Here is an 18,717-nt window from a genome sequence, read left to right as displayed (position 1 = left end):
GGGCGGTGTCTGACACAGTGATCCCATACAGAGGACAGCACTATAGATAGGCAGGGCGGTGTCTGACACAGTGATACCATACAGAGGACAGCACCATAGATAGGCAGAGCGGTGTCTGACACAGTGATCCCATACACAGGACAGCAACATAGATAAGCAGGGCGGTGTCTGACACAGTGATCCCATACACAGGACAGCACCATAGATAGGCAGGGCGGTGTCTAACACAGTGATAGCATACAGAGGACAGCACCATAGATAGGCAGGGTGGTGTCTGACACAGTGATCCCATACACAGGACAGCACCATAGATAGGCAGGGCGGTGTCTGACACAGTGATCCCATACACAGGACAGCAACATAGATAAGCAGGGCGGTGTCTGACACAGTGATCCCATACACAGGACAGCACCATAGATAGGCAGGGCGGTGTCTAACACAGTGATCGCATACAGAGGACAGCACTAGTCCAAGAGCAGTCACCACTTGCAGCTCTACAATGAACCCATCCAAAGCCAGAGCAGTGTCTGATACAGTGATCCCATACCCAGGACAGCACTAGTCCAAGAGCAGTCACCGCTTGCAGCTCTACATTGAACCCATCCAAAGCCAGAGCGGTGTCTGATACAGTGATCCCATACACAGGACAGCACTAGTCCAAGAGCAGTCACCGCTTGCAGCTCTACAGTGAACCCATCCAAAGCCAGAGCGGTGTCTGATACAGTGATCCCATACACAGGACAGCACTAGTCCAAGAGCATTCACCGCTTGCAGCTCTACAGTGAACCCAACCAAAGCCAGAGCGGTGTCTGATACAGTGATCCCATACACAGGACAGCACTAGTCCAAGAGCAGTCACCGCTTGCAGCTCTACACTGAACCCATCCAAAGCCAGAGCGGCTATCACGGCAGACGCACTCACCTCATACACCGCCAGGTCAATGCCGGCATATGGGATGATGCCCAGCATGTTGGGCAGGTAGCCCTTCGAGAAGGCACGCAAGCCTTCCTTCCTCAGGATCTGCTTGGCACAGTCTGCCATCCCTGCATATTGACCAGTCTTGCGTAGTGCTAGTCGGGTCTTCAGCACCTGTGAAGGGGGAGAGAGTGGTTAGCAGGAATACAAAGGCACAACACCCGCAGGCTGACATTCTGCCACACCAGACAGACCCAAGAGCAGAATGTCCCATGCCTAGCCATGAAACAGCAGATCAATCCGCAGCGTGCCCTTTGATGCAGTGACATGGACACAAGGCAACTGGAATGATCTCTGGGCAGTCTGGCACAAACTCTGTGCAAAACCATAAGTCACTTTCTCTAAAGCCACTGCAGAGACACTGAGTCACCAAGACCAATCTCCCAGCACCTCAAAGGCCACCCACAGCATGCATCTCTATGAACAGGCATAAGGGACCCTTTGTCACTGGTCTCAATGGACAGTCAGAAGACACCCATTGGAACTGGTATCAAAGGGGAGGGCGTGAATGTTGTATGCCACTGGCCTCAAATGTTACTGAGCAGTCATCCTTAGCCTCTGGCCTCTATAGTATTTGTATTTATTGAATTTTATATAGCGCTTTTAACCAAAGCGCTTTACAGAGAACAATATGCATTACATAACATAAGCAATGTGAGACCATTTTAGAATCATGTAGCAAAGAACAATATGCAAAGACATTTACAAAGAAACAGTCAGTGATACAAACATGCGCAGCATGGGATGGTGTTCAGAATCAGCTGTTAACAGTCAGGCAGGTGACTGAAGGAGGTGCATTTTTAAAGAAAAGCAGAAGGAGGAGTAGGAAGTAATGGAGCAGAGAGAGGGAGAAGGTTCCAGTGAAGAGGCGCAAGAAGTTGGAAGGATCGGAAATGGGATTGTGCACAAGGGGCGTGCGGTGCAGTAGGTCAGAAGTGATCAGCAGAGCGGAAAGAACGTGAGGGAGAATAGAATGTGAGGAGGGATGCGAGAAGAGGGGGCAAGTCCGTAGAGAAATTTGAAGACAAGACAGAGGAAGTTGTACTTGAGTGAAAGGAGAGCCATCCCAGTGAGGTAAGGGATGAAGAGATAAAGTCCTGATGGGAAAGAAGACAGAGAGAACAGATGGCCGAATGGTAGATTGATTTAAGAGGGGCCAGACGTGAGGTAGGAAGGCCAAAGAACAGAACGGAACAATAGAAAAGTTGAGAGAAGATTAAGGAAGATATTAGAAGTTTAGTGGTGTGGAAAGTAAGAAAGGGACGAATTTTGCGTATGTTGTATAGATGGAAGCGACAGGCCCGGGAAGTAAGAGAGATGTGGTGAGCGAGGGAGAGATTGGAGTCAAAGTGGAGACCAAGATTGCGGGCAGAGGGGGAGATAGGGAGATGAGAGGGAAGAAAGAGAATGGAAGGAGGAGAGGGAGGGAGGAGGACATTAGTGGGAAAAAATAGAACTTCAGTTTTCCCAGCGTTTGGGATAAGAAAGTGGGAGGTGTAGGGGAGGATTGGTCCAAAAGACCCCCCTTGCCTACATCCCTTCCCCAGGTGAGGGCCATGGCTCATCGGGCGTCCCCTCCTTACCACCAGGGCCCAGGTGCTGGATGGCTCACCTGCTGAAGACATTGCCCAAACGTATTGAATTTAGCTAGGCCTCAGAAACCATTTTGTCTAATAAAGTTGGTGTGAGCTCGGCGCACTGTAGCGCGGCCCCCACCTTTGGAGAGTTTCAATTATCCCTGTGGCCGCAGCTCCCTGGCAGATCCGCTGTGAGCCCGTTCCCATGAACAAGACGGACATGAGCTAGTGTAAGATACCAACACTATAACATTTCACCTTCCGCAGTGTATCACTGCTCCCAGCATGACCCAGCCAGCGAAGCCTGGGTGAAAAAGAGAACTGTAAAATGGTCCTCAGATAAAAGCAAAAAGTTCCCAAATATTAATACCAAAACTACTTGCAATGCGTGCATTTTCTCCACAAAACTTCTACTATTAAGGAAACCTGTAAAATGTATAAACATGGTAGAATGCATGTTTACATGACATTAGCAATGAAGAACCCACACCACTGCAGTTGTGTGCAAATAATAAAAAGCGTTCCGGGGGACTATTCGTTATGTGTATCATTGAAAAGCTTACACCCCACGGTCCCGCGCCATAACCGAACTAATGCTGCTAGAGTGCAAGGAAAGACAAATGTAACCATACAGAGGGCTCATGTGAAGGACGCGCGAGAATGCACCTGTCATGTGTGTATGTCTAAGCCCCTTATGTTCCACTACCGTCACGTACGGTGGCGAGTCATTTTCTATGTGCTCTACCAACCCCACTACTACCTCACTTACTGCAAATGTATATGCATATAACTAAATGTTGTAGTTGTTAAAACATAGTGTACAAATAATGTGCTCAGACTGGCCATATTTGAGAGACATTTAGCAAAGTTAAAATGTATGTTTTCAAATGATCCAAATGAGAATTGTATAGGGTACGAATGTTTATGATGTTTTCACCTAAAGTCGGCAACACACGAGGAAGATACCTTTGTGAATATGTGCAAGGCCATTCCCCCTCCCACCCTGCGAAGACTGCCAAACAAGAGAGCAGAGGCCCGCGCCGCGCTGCTCCACCTCCCCCAACTAGGCTAGAGCCGCTTCAAAGATTTGTAGACCCCTCTGGAGCACCCAAGGCCACGGCCCGCCACCTGCATTATTTACAGCCCAGCAGTAAACCTCCGCCTGAATACACAAATCCAAAGGCGCCCTCTCTTAAACCCCACAACCCACCGGATCACCTTAGACTTATGGCCCCTGTACAATTAGGACCCCCAATACTATGGCAACATTACAGCAACACATTCATAATGACTTCTAACAAGACAGGAGGACATGTACCGCCTGTCCCATGCCCTGAGACCCAGCCCCATGACCTTTGGTACCCGGTCAACAGGACACTGGTAACCATGTACTGATGAATCGGCATCAAACCCCTCTCAAGGTGCATTCCTCCTGTGTTGCATTAACCTGTAGAATAACCTATTGAAAGATTTACTAAAGAAGATAATATTGCAATAACTGAATGACTGCGGTGTGCATGGCCTAGGGCAAAGAAGTCAGGAAAAGACATTCATCTCTGACACTGGCCACAGTGGCACAACGACACCGCCCGGAAGAAAACAGCTGACCCGCCAGGCCCAGCCCAACCCACGAGGCTGACCAGTGACGTCCTCCAGCCAAGGCCAACCACATCACAGCAGCACCTATAGCTAGTCATCGCCACCCAATCCCATTGAACTTGTGCCCCTTATAGTATGTAGGTTCTGATGAAGTGTTTTGTAAATATATACGCCTGTCTTTGCTATTGTCAGACAAAGCGCTCTCGGAGTTTGCAGAGTTGTTTGCATGCCCTATTCTGATTGATAAACTCCCATTTACGCTCACCCGCACTCTGTCTTGGCCTTATTCCCATTCTGGGAGAGTCCTTCATTGTCTCTCATTGCGGGGAGGATCGTGCTGGTTGGGGACGCTTGTCTTCAGTGGTGACCCCGAAAGCGTGATTATTATTATTTTTTCCCAACCTATCACTACCGTCCCCTTTTGGCACGAAAATCTCCGGTCGAAAAGGGATACGCACGGTGCGCCGGCTCCGGGAGGCTGCCCGCCAACGGCGACCGGTACGCTCAGAAGTGCGCACTCAACAGAGAGAGGGTACGGGATCCTGGTTGAAAAATCCCCTTTGAGTACCGCTCGCCGGAGCCGGGGCTGACTGTTGAGCGGACGGCAGCACTGCCTGGACGAACCCAGTTTCGGAGACTATCGGTTTAAGACGGGCATGTGAGTATTGAGTGCGAGCGATCATAAAGGGAGGAGAGGAGGGAATTTAGGACAGGGAACGAGGCGGGGTAAAAAAAAAAAAAGGGGGGCACGTAGGTCTACTAAGGACCATCTTAAACTTTCTTTACTTTTTCTTTGCATATGGCCATTAGGATTAAGAGGTGAATAAGAGATAAAAGTGACGGGAACCTAGCTCCGAGAGGGGGTGGAAGGCGGCGCCGCATAGTGCTATCTTGACTAGTACTGGGAATATATGAAGAAGTAGAAAATAAGATAAAAGTGTCTAGCAAAGGGAGACACGGAGAATATATTAGTGACTGCTATTCTTTCTATTCTTTTCTTTAGGGTTGTGGGAAAAATAAAAGTGAGATTAGTACAAAACGATAGAGATAACGTGAAAAACAGAGAGTTTTACTGTAAGAGTGAAGATCAAACCTATACATATATATATACATATATTTGAATAAGACGGACAGGGACAGCCGGCCAGGGAGGAAAGGGAGGGTAAATTGAACTGTGAATAGAGTGTTACAGAGGGGTGTGTGCGCATCGTCTCCGTCAGGAGATAATTTGGTGTGATGGGCATGTAAGAATGGTCATAAATGTATAGCCATTGAGTGGTCATGGTAAGTGTGGCCAGACAAAGCTTTATAAAGACAAGTGGAATAAGGTGAAGTGAGTGTGCATCTTTTTGATTTCTGGGTTAACATTGTCGAGATTACTGATGGTTTGCTCTTGTACGTGCCCCCCAAAGAAGATAGAATAGAGGCTGTGTACAGCCATTCTTATGGTGTGCAGGCAAGAGAAAGAACACAAAGGCCCCCACTATTGAGTAAGGCATAAAATACGAGGACTCACATGGTGTTACGTTTACATTGTGATATTGAGATACATAGAGACACATAAGTACCAGGAGGGCACAAACTATGGGGGCAGAAACACCCTTATCACATACTTGTAAGAACCTACCCGGTTATGCGGAGCGGATTAAGAAATATCATGACCAATGGATCACGGAGTTGAAGGGAGAGGGGTTGCCCCAGATATGGCCCGAAGGGGGTTAATTTGACAAAAGCGTCCTAGATATGGTAGCTACATGCATTTGCTTGAAATACAAGGGGAAGCAGTTGCATAATAGGAGAGAAATATTAGATCTCTGGAGGTTGTTTGAAGAGATACCGCCGCCTAAGGCACAAGAATTAAATCCTGATCTACCATCTACCACTGACAATCCACTAATGATACCCAAGGATGATAAAGCATTGCCAGACGAAGAGCCACCAATAGAGATAATAAGTTTATACCCAATACTAAACAAGCCAGTGCCCGCAGAGGGGTACAGTGACCCCACTTATGTGCCTCCCCCGACAACTACCACAACCCAACGGCACCCCCGCCATACGAGAGTACGAGGGAGCGAGCCCAGGTGAGCACACCAAGGGTGGACATAGAAAAGCTAACAGACGATCTAGAGTCAAGACTCTCGATAGCCAAAGATGAGCTCTCGAGGATAAAAAGCATATGTGAGCGAACAGCACTTAATGCAGCGAGATCAGAGCATGCGTCTAGACCACAAAGCGAGGGTAGAACACTTGAAGAATGGTGGAAAAAAGGTGAGATACTGTTCAGAATCCAAGAAGAACCAACCCGAATAATTGAACTAGAGACAAGAGAGGGATGTACTGACAATGAAGAAAGGCCTATAGGGGACAGGGAGGAGCTACTATGTGATATAAGGGACGATTTGGAGGAAAGCGACAGGTTGAGCATGGCAATGGGAGGGGGAAGCGAAGGGTTGGATGGTGCATGTTCAATGAGAACACTGGATGATGAGTGGACGGGGCGATTAAGAAACAGGGTGGGGAAGATGGCATCATTGGGAACATCAGGAACAAAGACGGGGGCAGATACCACAATGAAAGGGAAGTTTCAGCTCCCGCTAATACATAGGGGAGGAGGGAGGCCGAATTATATACCCTGGGCTCAGATGGACAAGGCCAACTTACAAAAGTTATTGCCCCCGTTATCGGGAGGGGCGAGCAAGTGGAGCCTTTGAGAAACACACTGCCGGAGTACCCCTAGCAATAGGAGATGTGAAGAGCTTTCTTGTATCAGCAGTGGGGGATCAGGCTGATAGAGTATGGGTCAAGGCCGGTTTCCCAGGAGTAACATTAGACTGCGACGCCATGATGGGGCCTCCTTTAACACAGTGCGTGCAAGGGTGTGGGATGCCTTGCGGGAAACGTTCCCAGACACCCCAGACTTACAGTCAGTAATGCAGTGTACAATGAATGACGGGGAAGATGCTATGGATTACATTTTTCGGGTACAAGAGATGTGGAGAGCAGAAACGGGCACGCCCTGGTATCAATCGACATTGTTATTTTACTTCATTATAAAGAGGGGGTTCCCAAAAGAGATGCAAAAGGCGCTCGACAAGATAGCAGGTATTGAAGCGAAAGGATGGCCTGAGATTCAAAGCATAATAGTGCACCACTGTAAGCGAATAAAAGAAAGGGAGAAGGAGGTGGCGCAGAAAAGATTGGCAGACGAAGCGAAACTAGTGCAGACAAAGTTGGTGAAGGTCGCAGCAGCAGTAGCCGCACTCCCACACAGCAGTGAGGGAGATGAGGAAGAGAAGGGGCTGGTAGCAATACAAGGAAGGATGGCAACTAATTGGGCAGGAGCAGGACAGCGGCAGTGGAACGAGCAGGAGCAGGGCGGAGGTCCGCAGTGGCAAGAGTGGGCCCCTCGAGGGGGACGAGGTGGGTACAGGGGCCGAAGAGGAGGTGGACATGGGTATGGGGGAATGGGAGGAAATGGATGGCAGGGTCCCAGAGGAGTGCAAGGGAGCTGTTGAAACTACGGGAGATGGGGACATTATTCTAGGGAGTGCAGAAGTAGACCCAACAACGGATTTCAAGAGGCAGAACATTATGGCCATCCCCATCCGGGGAGCCCATATGGTCTCCCAATGGGACAACAACAAAGAAACGCAGGCCAGGGGTATAATGAACAACAACAGGGGCATCAATACAGAACACAGAATCACCCACAAAACAATGACACTATGCATTACACGCCAGGCAACCCTTTTGCAATAACTTCAAATGGAGCACCAGCACCAGCCCCCTATAGGGGCGTGTCGGTGGTCTAAGGGAGTGTGTTCAACCAAGGGGGGGGCAATGAAACACCCCACATAGGACAGCCCACAGAGAACGCTTGCGTGTCCAGTTCTATCTACCACCTACGATGCATCAGAGGAACCATTGGTAGGGGCGCAGATAGGAGACAAGCAGTTCATATTCATGGTGGATTCGGGAGCGGAGAAATCATGTATTAGGGAGGGCCGGTTCCCGTTATCTAACCGGAAGTTAGAGACGCAGGGGTTCTCTGGGGCTGTAATTGAAGTTCCTTACACAGAAGCATTGGATGTGACGGTAGGAGGTAAAACTGTGAAAACACCCTTACTGTATTATGAACATTCGCCAATAAATTTACTAGGGAGGGATCTTCTTAGCAAACTCAACATGACGATATCATTCACTGAGAGAGGTATAGTGTGTTCAACACCCGGAATATGCCCATTACGTGTAATGCTGGTAGTACAGGCTCACACAACCACACCAGAAATACGAGGTTTTCCAGTAAACGAGGAAATGTTTATTGAAGGACTAAAGACACTGTCCCTCATAATTCCTGAGCTAAGAAGAATGGATTGGAGGATTCCAGCGGAGTTCCTCTTCCGCCCAATAGTGTGCCCTGACACAGCACCAGGATCAGTGGTATCATTAGATTTGCACGCTGTACAGGTATCTGTGAAAAGGATTTCTGTGATTGGAATAGATATAGAAGGATGTGAGTGGCGTACAGTACTGTGTACGAATGCCAATATTGCCCTAAGAGACTTAACTGATGAGGATCTCTTCTCAGATTCAGAGGGAGATGGTGAAATAGTAATGGAAATAGCAATGCCCTGTGACATTTTGATTCAAGCTAGGGAAATCCCTGTTCATCTGATGGCAGTGGTGGGAGCACCACCGTCATTCTTTGATGATGACATGAGGCTTGTACCAAATAATTTGTGGAAAACAGGCCCCCATGATGTAGGGTTGTTGCATGGAGTACAACCTGTGATAATAAAACTAAAACAAGGAGCAATTCTACCCCGAGTGAAACAGTATCCATTGTCCCGTGAAGCTGAAGAAGGGATAAAAGAGACAATAAATGCACTACTAGCACAAGGGATAATAGTGCCTTCAAACTCCCCATGTAACACATGTATTTACCCAATCAAAAAAGCGAAGGGAGGGTCTTGGAGGATGATACAGGATTTACACCCCCTAAATGATGTAATTCATAAAGAGTTCCCTTTGTTCCCGAACCCTGCATCAATATTATGCAGCATCCCAAAAACGGCATCACATTTCACAGTGGACGACTTGAAAAACGCATTTTTCTCCATCCCCTGGCTGAAGAGAGCAGATACCTGACAGCATTTACACTAGGGGGGAAGAGATATGAACATTGCAGATTACCGCAGTTATACTGTGAGAGCCCGAGCATATTCAACCGCATACTACATGAAGACTTAGGAAACCTATCAGTTGAGAGTACAATCATTCAGTACGTAGACGATTTACTCGTCTGTGCACAGGACGAAGAAACATGCAGAAAGGATTCAATAACACTCCTGACCCTATTGGCCAATAAGGGGTACAAAGTAGACAAGGGAAAGCTACAGTACTGCCTGACAGAAGTTCTATACCTGGGACAGCTAATATCAAAAGATGGAAAAAGAATAATCCCCGACAGGGTAGAAGCAATAAGATCAGTAGGAGAACCCACAACAGTGAAGGAGATGCAGAAATTCCTGGGAATGTGCAACTATTGCCGAGCATGGATATTAGATTATGCAGCATACACGAGGCCCCTCCTACAAGCGCTCAAGGAGGCACAACAGGAGAACAAGAAAATAGAATGGTCGGAAGAAATGAGCGCCTCCTTCAAATCATTAAAAGAGTTGATTTCAAGCGCTCCAGTGCTTGCAGATCCTGATTATGGGCGCGAGTTTTACCTGTTCTCACACTGCAAGGGAACACTCATGACAGCTGTATTGACACAGAAGACGTCACTAGGACACAAACCTTTGGCTTACTATAGTGGAGCTTTGGATGCTGTGATGCAAGGACATTTCGCGTGCGAGCAATCACTCGCTGCAGTCGCGTTCGCAATCGAGAAAAGTGCCACAATAGTAATGGGATGCCCTGTGACATTGTTTGTGGAACATTCATTATTTGCGATACTTGAGAGGTCAAAAAGCACACTGACAACACAGCGGGCAACCGCCTGTGAAATAATATTGTCCAGCGCCAACATCCATGTGGTGCGATGCAGGACAGTGAATCCAGCAACATTCATTACAGAAGCGTGCACACTAGAGGACATGCAGGAACATGATTGTGCGATTTACACAGGAGAAAGAGGGGAGGACACAGTGGTGTGTGAGAATGCTCTGAGCGAGGGGGAAGTGTACTTCGTAGACGGGTCAGCATCAATTGACGTGGACACAGGAGAGAAACATGTGGGTATGTGTAACGCTTACCTGATTCCCATAGAGGCGCCGGTCTTGACTGGGCGTATACCGTATCTTCAAAGGTGATGTGTAACACACGGCTGGCTCTTTGGGCTGGACCTCTCTGCACTGTATGTCTGACTTGAAGGGTAAGATGTCTGCAGATAGAAAATATGGGATTAATGAACTGGGTTATTGAATGTCTCTCTCTTCTTCCCTTTCTCTTCTCCTGTTGAACCCCAAAGGTTAACGCTCTCACCTTAGGTAAGTGAATGCCGTGCTCTCCATCTGCCTCGGGGCAGGGTGCTGTAACCAGTTTCTTCACTGGATAAGGGGAGCAGGCCTCTTGACTTCAGAGGACTGCTGTCCGTCGTTTACTGCACGAACGGTAAGTTTCGAGTAATTCTAATGTCTTTAAAGTCTTTAGTAATGATGTTTCTTGTTTTGCAGGATTCCGGCGATGGCGGATGACGGGCTGAAGTGAGTTGAAGATGGAGCCCGTGTGATGAATAGAAGCGCCTGGAAGCACGTAAGTAAGCGCTTGTTGCCTGCTTCACGATGCGCTGTAACTGTCTTTTTATTTTGCAGGTACAAGTTCGGAGCGGCTGCAGGGTGCCGGAATACCCACTGGGTTAGATGTGGAAAGGAGTAATGGCACGTGAGTATTAAAGTTCCCCAATGTCTTTAAACGCACCTTGTTTTGTCTTTCAGATGCGGGATGCAGCGCCGAAGGCCTCCGGAGCGTGCGAAGAGTTGGTAAGCTTTTGTCTTTCAGATGCCGGAATGCAGTGTGAAGACCTCCGGAGCGCACGAAGAGTAGGTAAGCCTTTGTCTTTCAGATGCCGGAATGCAGCGCGAGGCGTTGGTGACAGCCGATGGACCAGGTAAGTGAAGAGCTGTCACTGAAGCCCGTAATGCTAACCTGTTCTTTCTTGTCTTTATAGGTGTTGCTGAAGACTGGATTCAGGATGGTAAGCCTTTTTCCTTAGGCCCAGGATCAGATGCAGAAGACACGATGAGCGTTCTGCTGCAGAGGATGCAGAATAACGCAAAGCAAGATTCATCCATCGGGTGTGGTTTAAATAGCCTCCTGTAGTGCTTAGGTGTCTCCTTCCACAGCCACGCCTAGGTAAGAAAAGAGTTCCTGCTTTCCAGAAGAGTTCCAGTTTTCTGAATCTAGGGAGTGGCTTCTGCCCCACCCAACAGGAAAAGTAGTTCCAAACAGAAGAGGATCAGAGGCTCAACTGGCAGGCAAGTAAGCAGCATGGTCTGCTGCAGGTAAGTCCACCCAAGCATTATGAGCCCGGCCTTCCAGCGCTTGGACTGGGCATATTTATGAGCCTGGTGCCACTGGCGCCAGGACTGGGTCCAAAAGGTCCCAATTGGGACTGGTTGGCACTCGGAACCTGGGTTATGGATCTGCTTCCAAGGGAGTTGGGAAAACCCTGACCTTTTGGAAGCAGAGATCATGACAGTACCACCCCCTCAAGGCCCCTCCCAAACCGGGCTTCTCCGGGTGTTTTGGCTTGTCAGGAAATGTTCGGTGAAATCTTTTGATTAGGCGAGGAGCGTGGACATATTCAGCAGGTTCCCAGGATCTCTCTTGGGGGCCGTAGCCTTTCCAGTCAACTAGGTAAAATAGTTTAGATTTGGAGATCTTGGAGTCCAGAATGCTTTTGACTTCAAACTCGAGTTCTCCATCAACTAGGATAGGTTTTGGAGATTTAGTTAGTCGGGTTTGAGGTTGCACGGGTTTTAATAGAGAGACGTGGAAGACCGGATGTATCTTCATGTGCTGGGGCAAGTCCAACTTGACCGCTACTGGGTTTACTATGGTAGTGATGGAATAGGGACCAAGGTATCTTGGTTTGAATGTGCGTGGCCCTTTTAGAGGTAGATATTTGGTGGATAACCAGACTTGATCCCCTACTTGATATTGAGGGGCTTCCTTCCGATGTTGATCTGCTCCTTTCTTGTATTGTTCTTTAGCCCTTTGAAGGTGAGAAACAGCTTCCTTAAAGGCTTGGGTGAATATAACTCCGAGGTTCGAGGGTGACTGCCGTACAAAAGAAAAAATGGGGTTTTCCCAGTTCCCGAATGGACAGAGTTATTGTAGGCATATTCGGCTATCCAAAGGATGTCTTTCCAAGTTTTTTCAGTTTGTTGCAGCATGCAGCGTAAATACTGTTCCAGAGTTTGATTGGTCCTCTCGGTTTGTCCGTCGGTCTGAGGGTGGTGACTGGTCGATAGTCTCACATCAATTTGAGCCGACCGACAGCAACTTCGCCAAAAATGAGAAATAAATTGACTACCTCGATCCGAAATTAGAACCGAAGGAAAACCTTGCAGTCGGACGATGTTTTCTAGAAATTCTCGGGCCAGAGTTGCTGCTGTTGGCAAGCCTTTGAGCGGAATGAAATGCGCCATCTTGGAGAATAAGTCCACGATTACTAGAATCGTATTGTATCCGGAGCATGGAGGTAGATCGGTGATGAAGTCCATAGAAAGCGTATGCCAAGGGCGAGGTGGGATGTCAATAGGGTGTAAGTGTCATGTCGCGGCGGGGATGGCGGAAGTGGAACCACTGGCGGTTCTGTCCGCCGTAGCTTTCCCCTTCTCGTCTTCTGCTTACCGCTCTAGTCATTGTACGCGTTCGTGACCCGGAAGTATAAATCACTTCACTTCCGGGTTGCATACGCGTTGCAACGTTTCCGGATTCCCTCCTGAGTTGCTGCCGCTCCCGTACCTGGTGATATTCCTGCCTTTCTGCCTTTCATTTTCGCTGGTTCCACTCAGCTGTGTTCCACCCTTGTTCTCAGCCTTGTGCATTGCCTCGTCCTTGCCTAGCCATCTCCTCTCCTTAGTTCCTTTTCTTTTTGCTTCAGCTTACCCCTGCCTCTTCCCTTCCCTGTTTCCCTTCTTCCTTCTTTTTCTTCCTTTTTTTCTCTCAATTGGATGTACCTCCTGCCAGACCTGTGCCTGCCTATCGGACTGCCTGTGTATTATCCCTTGTGCCTATTTTGGATCTACCTCCTGCCAGACCTGTGCCTGTTTACCGGACTGCCTTTGGTTCAATCCTTGGTTCCATTATTGGTATCTCTGCTTACCAGATTCTGTGCCTGCTTTTCGGATTGCTCTCCCATCAGCGAACTCATCTCCTGTGATCATCCACCTGAAATACTACATCTAGGGTTTTTTTGTGCCTTCAGGCTTTTTTCCCCCTGTGAGGCGTTCTCGGTAGGATAACCCCCGTTGCCCCTATTTAGTGGCACGGTGGCATCCTATCGAGGGCGTCCTTATCTTCACAAGAAAAAAGAGAAGCCTCCACGACATAAGGACGGAAAGGTCAAGCAGAAAGAGGAAGGTGAGGAGTTGGGGGAAGGGGGAGAACTCGACTTTTCATCAGAAGAAGAAAACATAACAGACATTATTGACAGTTTGCAACGCCCACAAGAAACTGAGATGGCAACCCCCCAGCAAGTTCAGGAACTTATAGCCGCCGTCCAAAACCTTAATTTGGAGGTTCAGAACCTTAAGGCAACCAACGCAGCATTGCAATTAAGAATGAACGAACGGGAGCGACCCTCTGCAGACCTACCGTCATTCCCTTTGGTCTCCGGCAAATTTGATGGATCGCCGAAACGAGTCAAGGAGTTCTTAGATGCTTGTAATCTCCACTTTTCCTTCCGTCCGCAGACCTTCACATCGGATCATGCCAAAGTAGGATTCATGATTACCCATATGACGGGTAATGCCCTGGCGTGGGCCACCCCTTTGGTTAACCAACCAGATCCTGTGCTGCAGAACTATAATGATTTCAAGACCTTGCTGCAGCAAACATTTTTACGCACAGAAAGTACTTTTTTGGCCTCGGAGGACCTCTTAGACATCTGCCAGGGAAATACAGATCTTCTCTCCTATATCACTAAATTCAAACAGATAGCCGCCGAAGCTGGCTGGCAGGAACAGGCCCAATATACCATCTTCCGTCGAGGGTTGAGAGAGGATCTCAAGGACGAACTTGCACGTATCGACCGTCTGTCCTCCTTTTCGGATCTCATCACGGCCGCTCTTCGGATTGATTTCCGGCTCTCGGAACGACGGTCAGAAAGAAAGAAGAACAAACTCTACAGTCTCTCTCCATTAGAAGCCCAGTTGCCTTCTTCTCTACCACCTTCACGTCAAAGCAAAGAGGAACCGATGCAGATCGGTACTGCTCGTGCACCACTCACCGCGGAAGAACGTAAGAGACGAAGGAATGGCAACCTGTGTATGTATTGTGGAGCCTCTAACCATTTGTTACGGAACTGTCCTGACGTCCCTCCGAGGCGTTCGGGAAACGAGCGCCCTCGGTGAGCATTGGGACGCACTCCAGAGGGGCCATTTCTAGTCCTTACGCAACTTTGTCGGTAGCATCTTCTGGTATACTAGAGGATTCTAGGTTGATGGTGCTGTCTGTCACTCTTACTGTGGGTAGGACCATGGTCCCAACTCAGGCTTTACTCGACTGTGGTGCAGCAGGCAACTTCATAGATACCTTGTGGGCTAAACAAAAAGGAATAACACGCCTGGCCAAACCGGAGGATCAGAAAGTCGAAGGAGTGGATGGTGAACCTTTGATTTCCGGCATGATTACACACACCACAGAAGAACTACACCTAAGTATCCAGCAACATACCGAAAAGATCTCGTTTGACATCATCCGAGCAGCCCATTTCCCTATCATACTAGGGATAAGCTGGCTACGAAAGCACAACCCTCACATCGACTGGGCAAAGAACGTACTCAGTTTTCGGTCCACCTTTTGTAGATCCGAATGTCTGCCTGAACCAAAATATGAGACAGTATTAACTACCAGTGTTTACGACTCCAGACTCATACATTGTCTTCCACATCATCTGCAAGAATACGCAGAGGTAGTGACAGAAAAGACGCCTAGCGATCTTCCTCCCCACCGACCAGAAGACTGCTGTCTGGATCTTGTTCCTGGTGCACTGGTCCCGTTCGGTAGGATGTTCCCTTTATCCCTCAGAGAAAGACACTTCCTCCGGGAATATCTGGATAACAATCTGGCCAACGGGCTTATAAGACCTTCAAAGTCACCGGCTGGAGCTTCACTGTTTTTCATCCCTAAAAAGGACACAAAAGAACTGAGACCCTGTATCGACTACAGGGGTATAAACAAGGTGACCATAAAGGACAGGTATCCCATGCCTCTTATCACCGAGATCGTTCAAGCTGTTCATGGCGCCACTATTTTTACAAAATTGGATCTCCGGAATGCCTACCATCTCCTCCGGATCCACCAAGGGGATGAATGGAAGACAGCTTTTAGGACCCCCTATGGGTTGTACGAATATCAAGTGATGCCCTTTGGGCTCGTCAATGCCCCATCAGTGTTCCAGCGTTTTATGGACCGGCTTTTTTCAGACCTGCTGTGTCAGACCACGATTGTCTATCTCAATGACATACTGGTGTATTCAAAGACTCCGGAGGAACATGTGGTCCATGTTAAAGAGGTCTTCCAGAGGCTAAGAGAAAATCACCTCTCAGTCAAATTAGACAAGTGTGTCTTTTCTGCAACCTCCATCCCATGTTTGGGTTTCATATTATCCAGTCAGGGTGTCGCCATGGATCCCCGCAAAGTATCTGCCATATTGGATTGGCCATCACCTAAATCCATCAAGGAGGTACAACGATTCTTAGGTCTGGCAAACTTTTACCGGAAATTTATATCCAACTTTTCCCACCGGACTGGACCTATTACCACTCTACTTAAGAAAAGCTCCAAACCATTTTTCTGGTCCAGAGAAGCTGAGGATAGCTTCCACAATCTCAAGGAAGCCTTCTGTATCGCCCCCATCCTTCAGCAGCCTGATCAAGACCGGCCTTTCATTGTCGAGACAGATGCTTCTTCATCAGCTATGGGGGCAGTTCTTTTGCAGGAACATCAAGGAGTGGAACATCCAGTCTCCTATTTCTCCAAGACACTCAACAACAGCCAAAGGAACTACTCAGTTATAGAGCGTGAATTATTGGCCATGAAGTCAGCCTGTTTGGAGTGGCGTCACCTCCTGCAAGGAGGTAAACACCCCTTCTCCATCAGAACCGATCACAGAAATCTACAAGTCCTGCGACAGTACGAGTGCTACAACACACGACAAGCCCGCTGGGCTCACTTCTTTGCGCAGTTCGATTTCGACATTACCTACATCCCAGGGCAACAGAATTTAGTCGCGGACGCTCTGTCTCGCAGAGGAGACTATGTGACCGAATCCGACAGGACACCGGATCTTATGTTCCCCTTGACAAGGCGAATAGGAGTTATGTCCACTTTCTTGAGACAAGTGATAGAAGCTTCAAAAGGGGGTTTTGAATCTGAGAGACACCCACAAAACCTTGTCTACGACGTCAAGGAAGGACTCTACTTTGTGGAAGGCAAATTATATCTACCTACTCCTGAATTTCGGAGATTGGCGTTGAAGTGGTGTCACGACTCCAAGTTGGCAGGTCATTGAGGTATCAAGGGCACGTTGGATTATCTACAGAGGCACTTTTATTGGCCGCAGATGCGACAAGATGTGACCGGTTACGTACAATCCTGCGTGACCTGTCTTCGCAGCAAGAGTTCTCGTCTTAGACCTTTGGGACTTTTGAAACCTAATCCTGTTCCCGACGGTCCTTGGGAAGTAATTTCGACCGATTTCATCGTGGACTTGCCTCCTTCTGAAGGGTGCACATGCATCATGGTGGTGATCGATTTTTTCACTAAAATGGCTCACTTTTCCCCATTAACAAGGGTACCGACTGCTGTAGCCATGGCTGAAACATTCATCAAGGATGTCTTTCGTCTCCACGGGATACCAAAGAAGATCATCTCAGATCGAGGTAGCCAATACACCTCTCGTTTCTGGAAAAATCTCTGCAGCCGTTTGGGTATAGAAAGAGCTCTAACGTCCGGTTTCCACCCTCAGTCCAACGGACAGACGGAACGTCTAAATGCCACTTTAGAACAGTACCTACGGTGTTATGTGAACTTTCAACAGGACAACTGGGTTACTCTACTTCCCCTGGCGGAGTTCTCCTACAATAACTCTTTTCAGACTACTCTTGGTTTCACTCCTTTTTTCTGCAGCTATGGCTACCATCCCCGGTCTATACTACCGGTCTCTAATATCTCCACCTCTGTACCCACAGTTGATTCCACTCTCGCCTTGCTGAAAGACGTTCACCTGCAGGCTAAACACAACCTTAGCGAGGCTCAAATTAGATATAAGGACCAGGCCGACAAACTTCGGAAAACTGTACCTGATTGGGGGGTAGGATCTCAGGTCATGTTGTCCACCAGGTACCTACCGAGATGGGCACACCCTTCCAAACTCTCCCCTAAATTTCTGGGTCCATACGAAGTCACCCAAGTCATAAACCCGGTGGCCTTTCGTCTAAAACTACCCAAAAGCCTTCAGAGGGTCCACCCGGTGTTTCATGCTTCACAACTTAAACCATTTCATGCAGATACTTGGTCCCGTAAAGAGAAGAAGACTCCCTTGCCTGCTACTTCGACCCAGGAGGAATTTGAAGTAGCCCAGATCTGTGACTCCCGGTACCGCCGGGGAAGGCTGGAATTCCTAATACGGTGGAAGGGGTATCACTGGTCAGAAAACTCCTGGGAACCAGCCTCTCATGTGCATGCCCCACTCTTGGTCCGAAGGTTTTTTCACTCTCATCCGGGTAAACCGGGTGGAGGCCCCCCTAGGAGGGGGCATACTGTCATGCCGCGGCGGGGATGGCGGAAGTGGAACCGCTGGCGGTTCTGTCCGCCGTAGCTTTCCCCTTCTCGTCTTCTGCTTACCGCTCTAGTCATTGTACGCGTTCGTGACCCGGAAGTATAAATCACTTCACTTCCGGGTTGCATACGCGTTGCAACGTTTCCGGATTCCCTCCTGAGTTGCTGCCGCTCCCGTACCTGGTGATATTCCTGCCTTTCTGCCTTTCATTTTCGCTGGTTCCACTCAGCTGTGTTCCACCCTTGTTCTCAGCCTTGTGCATTGCCTCGTCCTTGCCTAGCCATCTCCTCTCCTTAGTTCCTTTTCTTTTTGCTTCAGCTTACCCCTGCCTCTTCCCTTCCCTGTTTCCCTTCTTCCTTCTTTTTCTTCCTTTTTTTCTCTCAATTGGATCTACCTCCTGCCAGACCTGTGCCTGCCTATCGGACTGCCTGTGTATTATCCCTTGTGCCTATTTTGGATCTACCTCCTGCCAGACCTGTGCCTGTTTACCGGACTGCCTTTGGTTCAATCCTTGGTTCCATTATTGGTATCTCTGCTTACCAGAT

General features: G+C 48.4%; 1 protein-coding gene across 1 annotated transcript in view; it reads right to left on the bottom strand.

Annotated features, from left to right (window-relative positions):
- Nucleotides 1-18,717, bottom strand: part of LOC138447881 (mitochondrial adenyl nucleotide antiporter SLC25A23-like) — a 538,577-nt gene that overhangs the window by 32,407 nt on the left and 487,453 nt on the right. The window contains exon 8 of the mRNA XM_069604353.1: nt 923-1,090. Within this exon, the coding sequence (XP_069460454.1) occupies nt 923-1,090 (168 nt within the window). The remainder of the gene's footprint in view (nt 1-922; nt 1,091-18,717) is intronic.

This window comes from Ambystoma mexicanum, chromosome 3q (assembly GCF_040938575.1).
Source record: "Ambystoma mexicanum isolate Mex_15411 chromosome 3q, UKY_AmexF1_1, whole genome shotgun sequence".
In the NCBI taxonomy this organism is placed as follows: Eukaryota; Metazoa; Chordata; class Amphibia; order Caudata; family Ambystomatidae; genus Ambystoma; species Ambystoma mexicanum.
The sequence above is the reverse complement of the archived record's forward strand: the minus strand, read 5'-3'. Positions and strand labels throughout refer to the sequence as shown.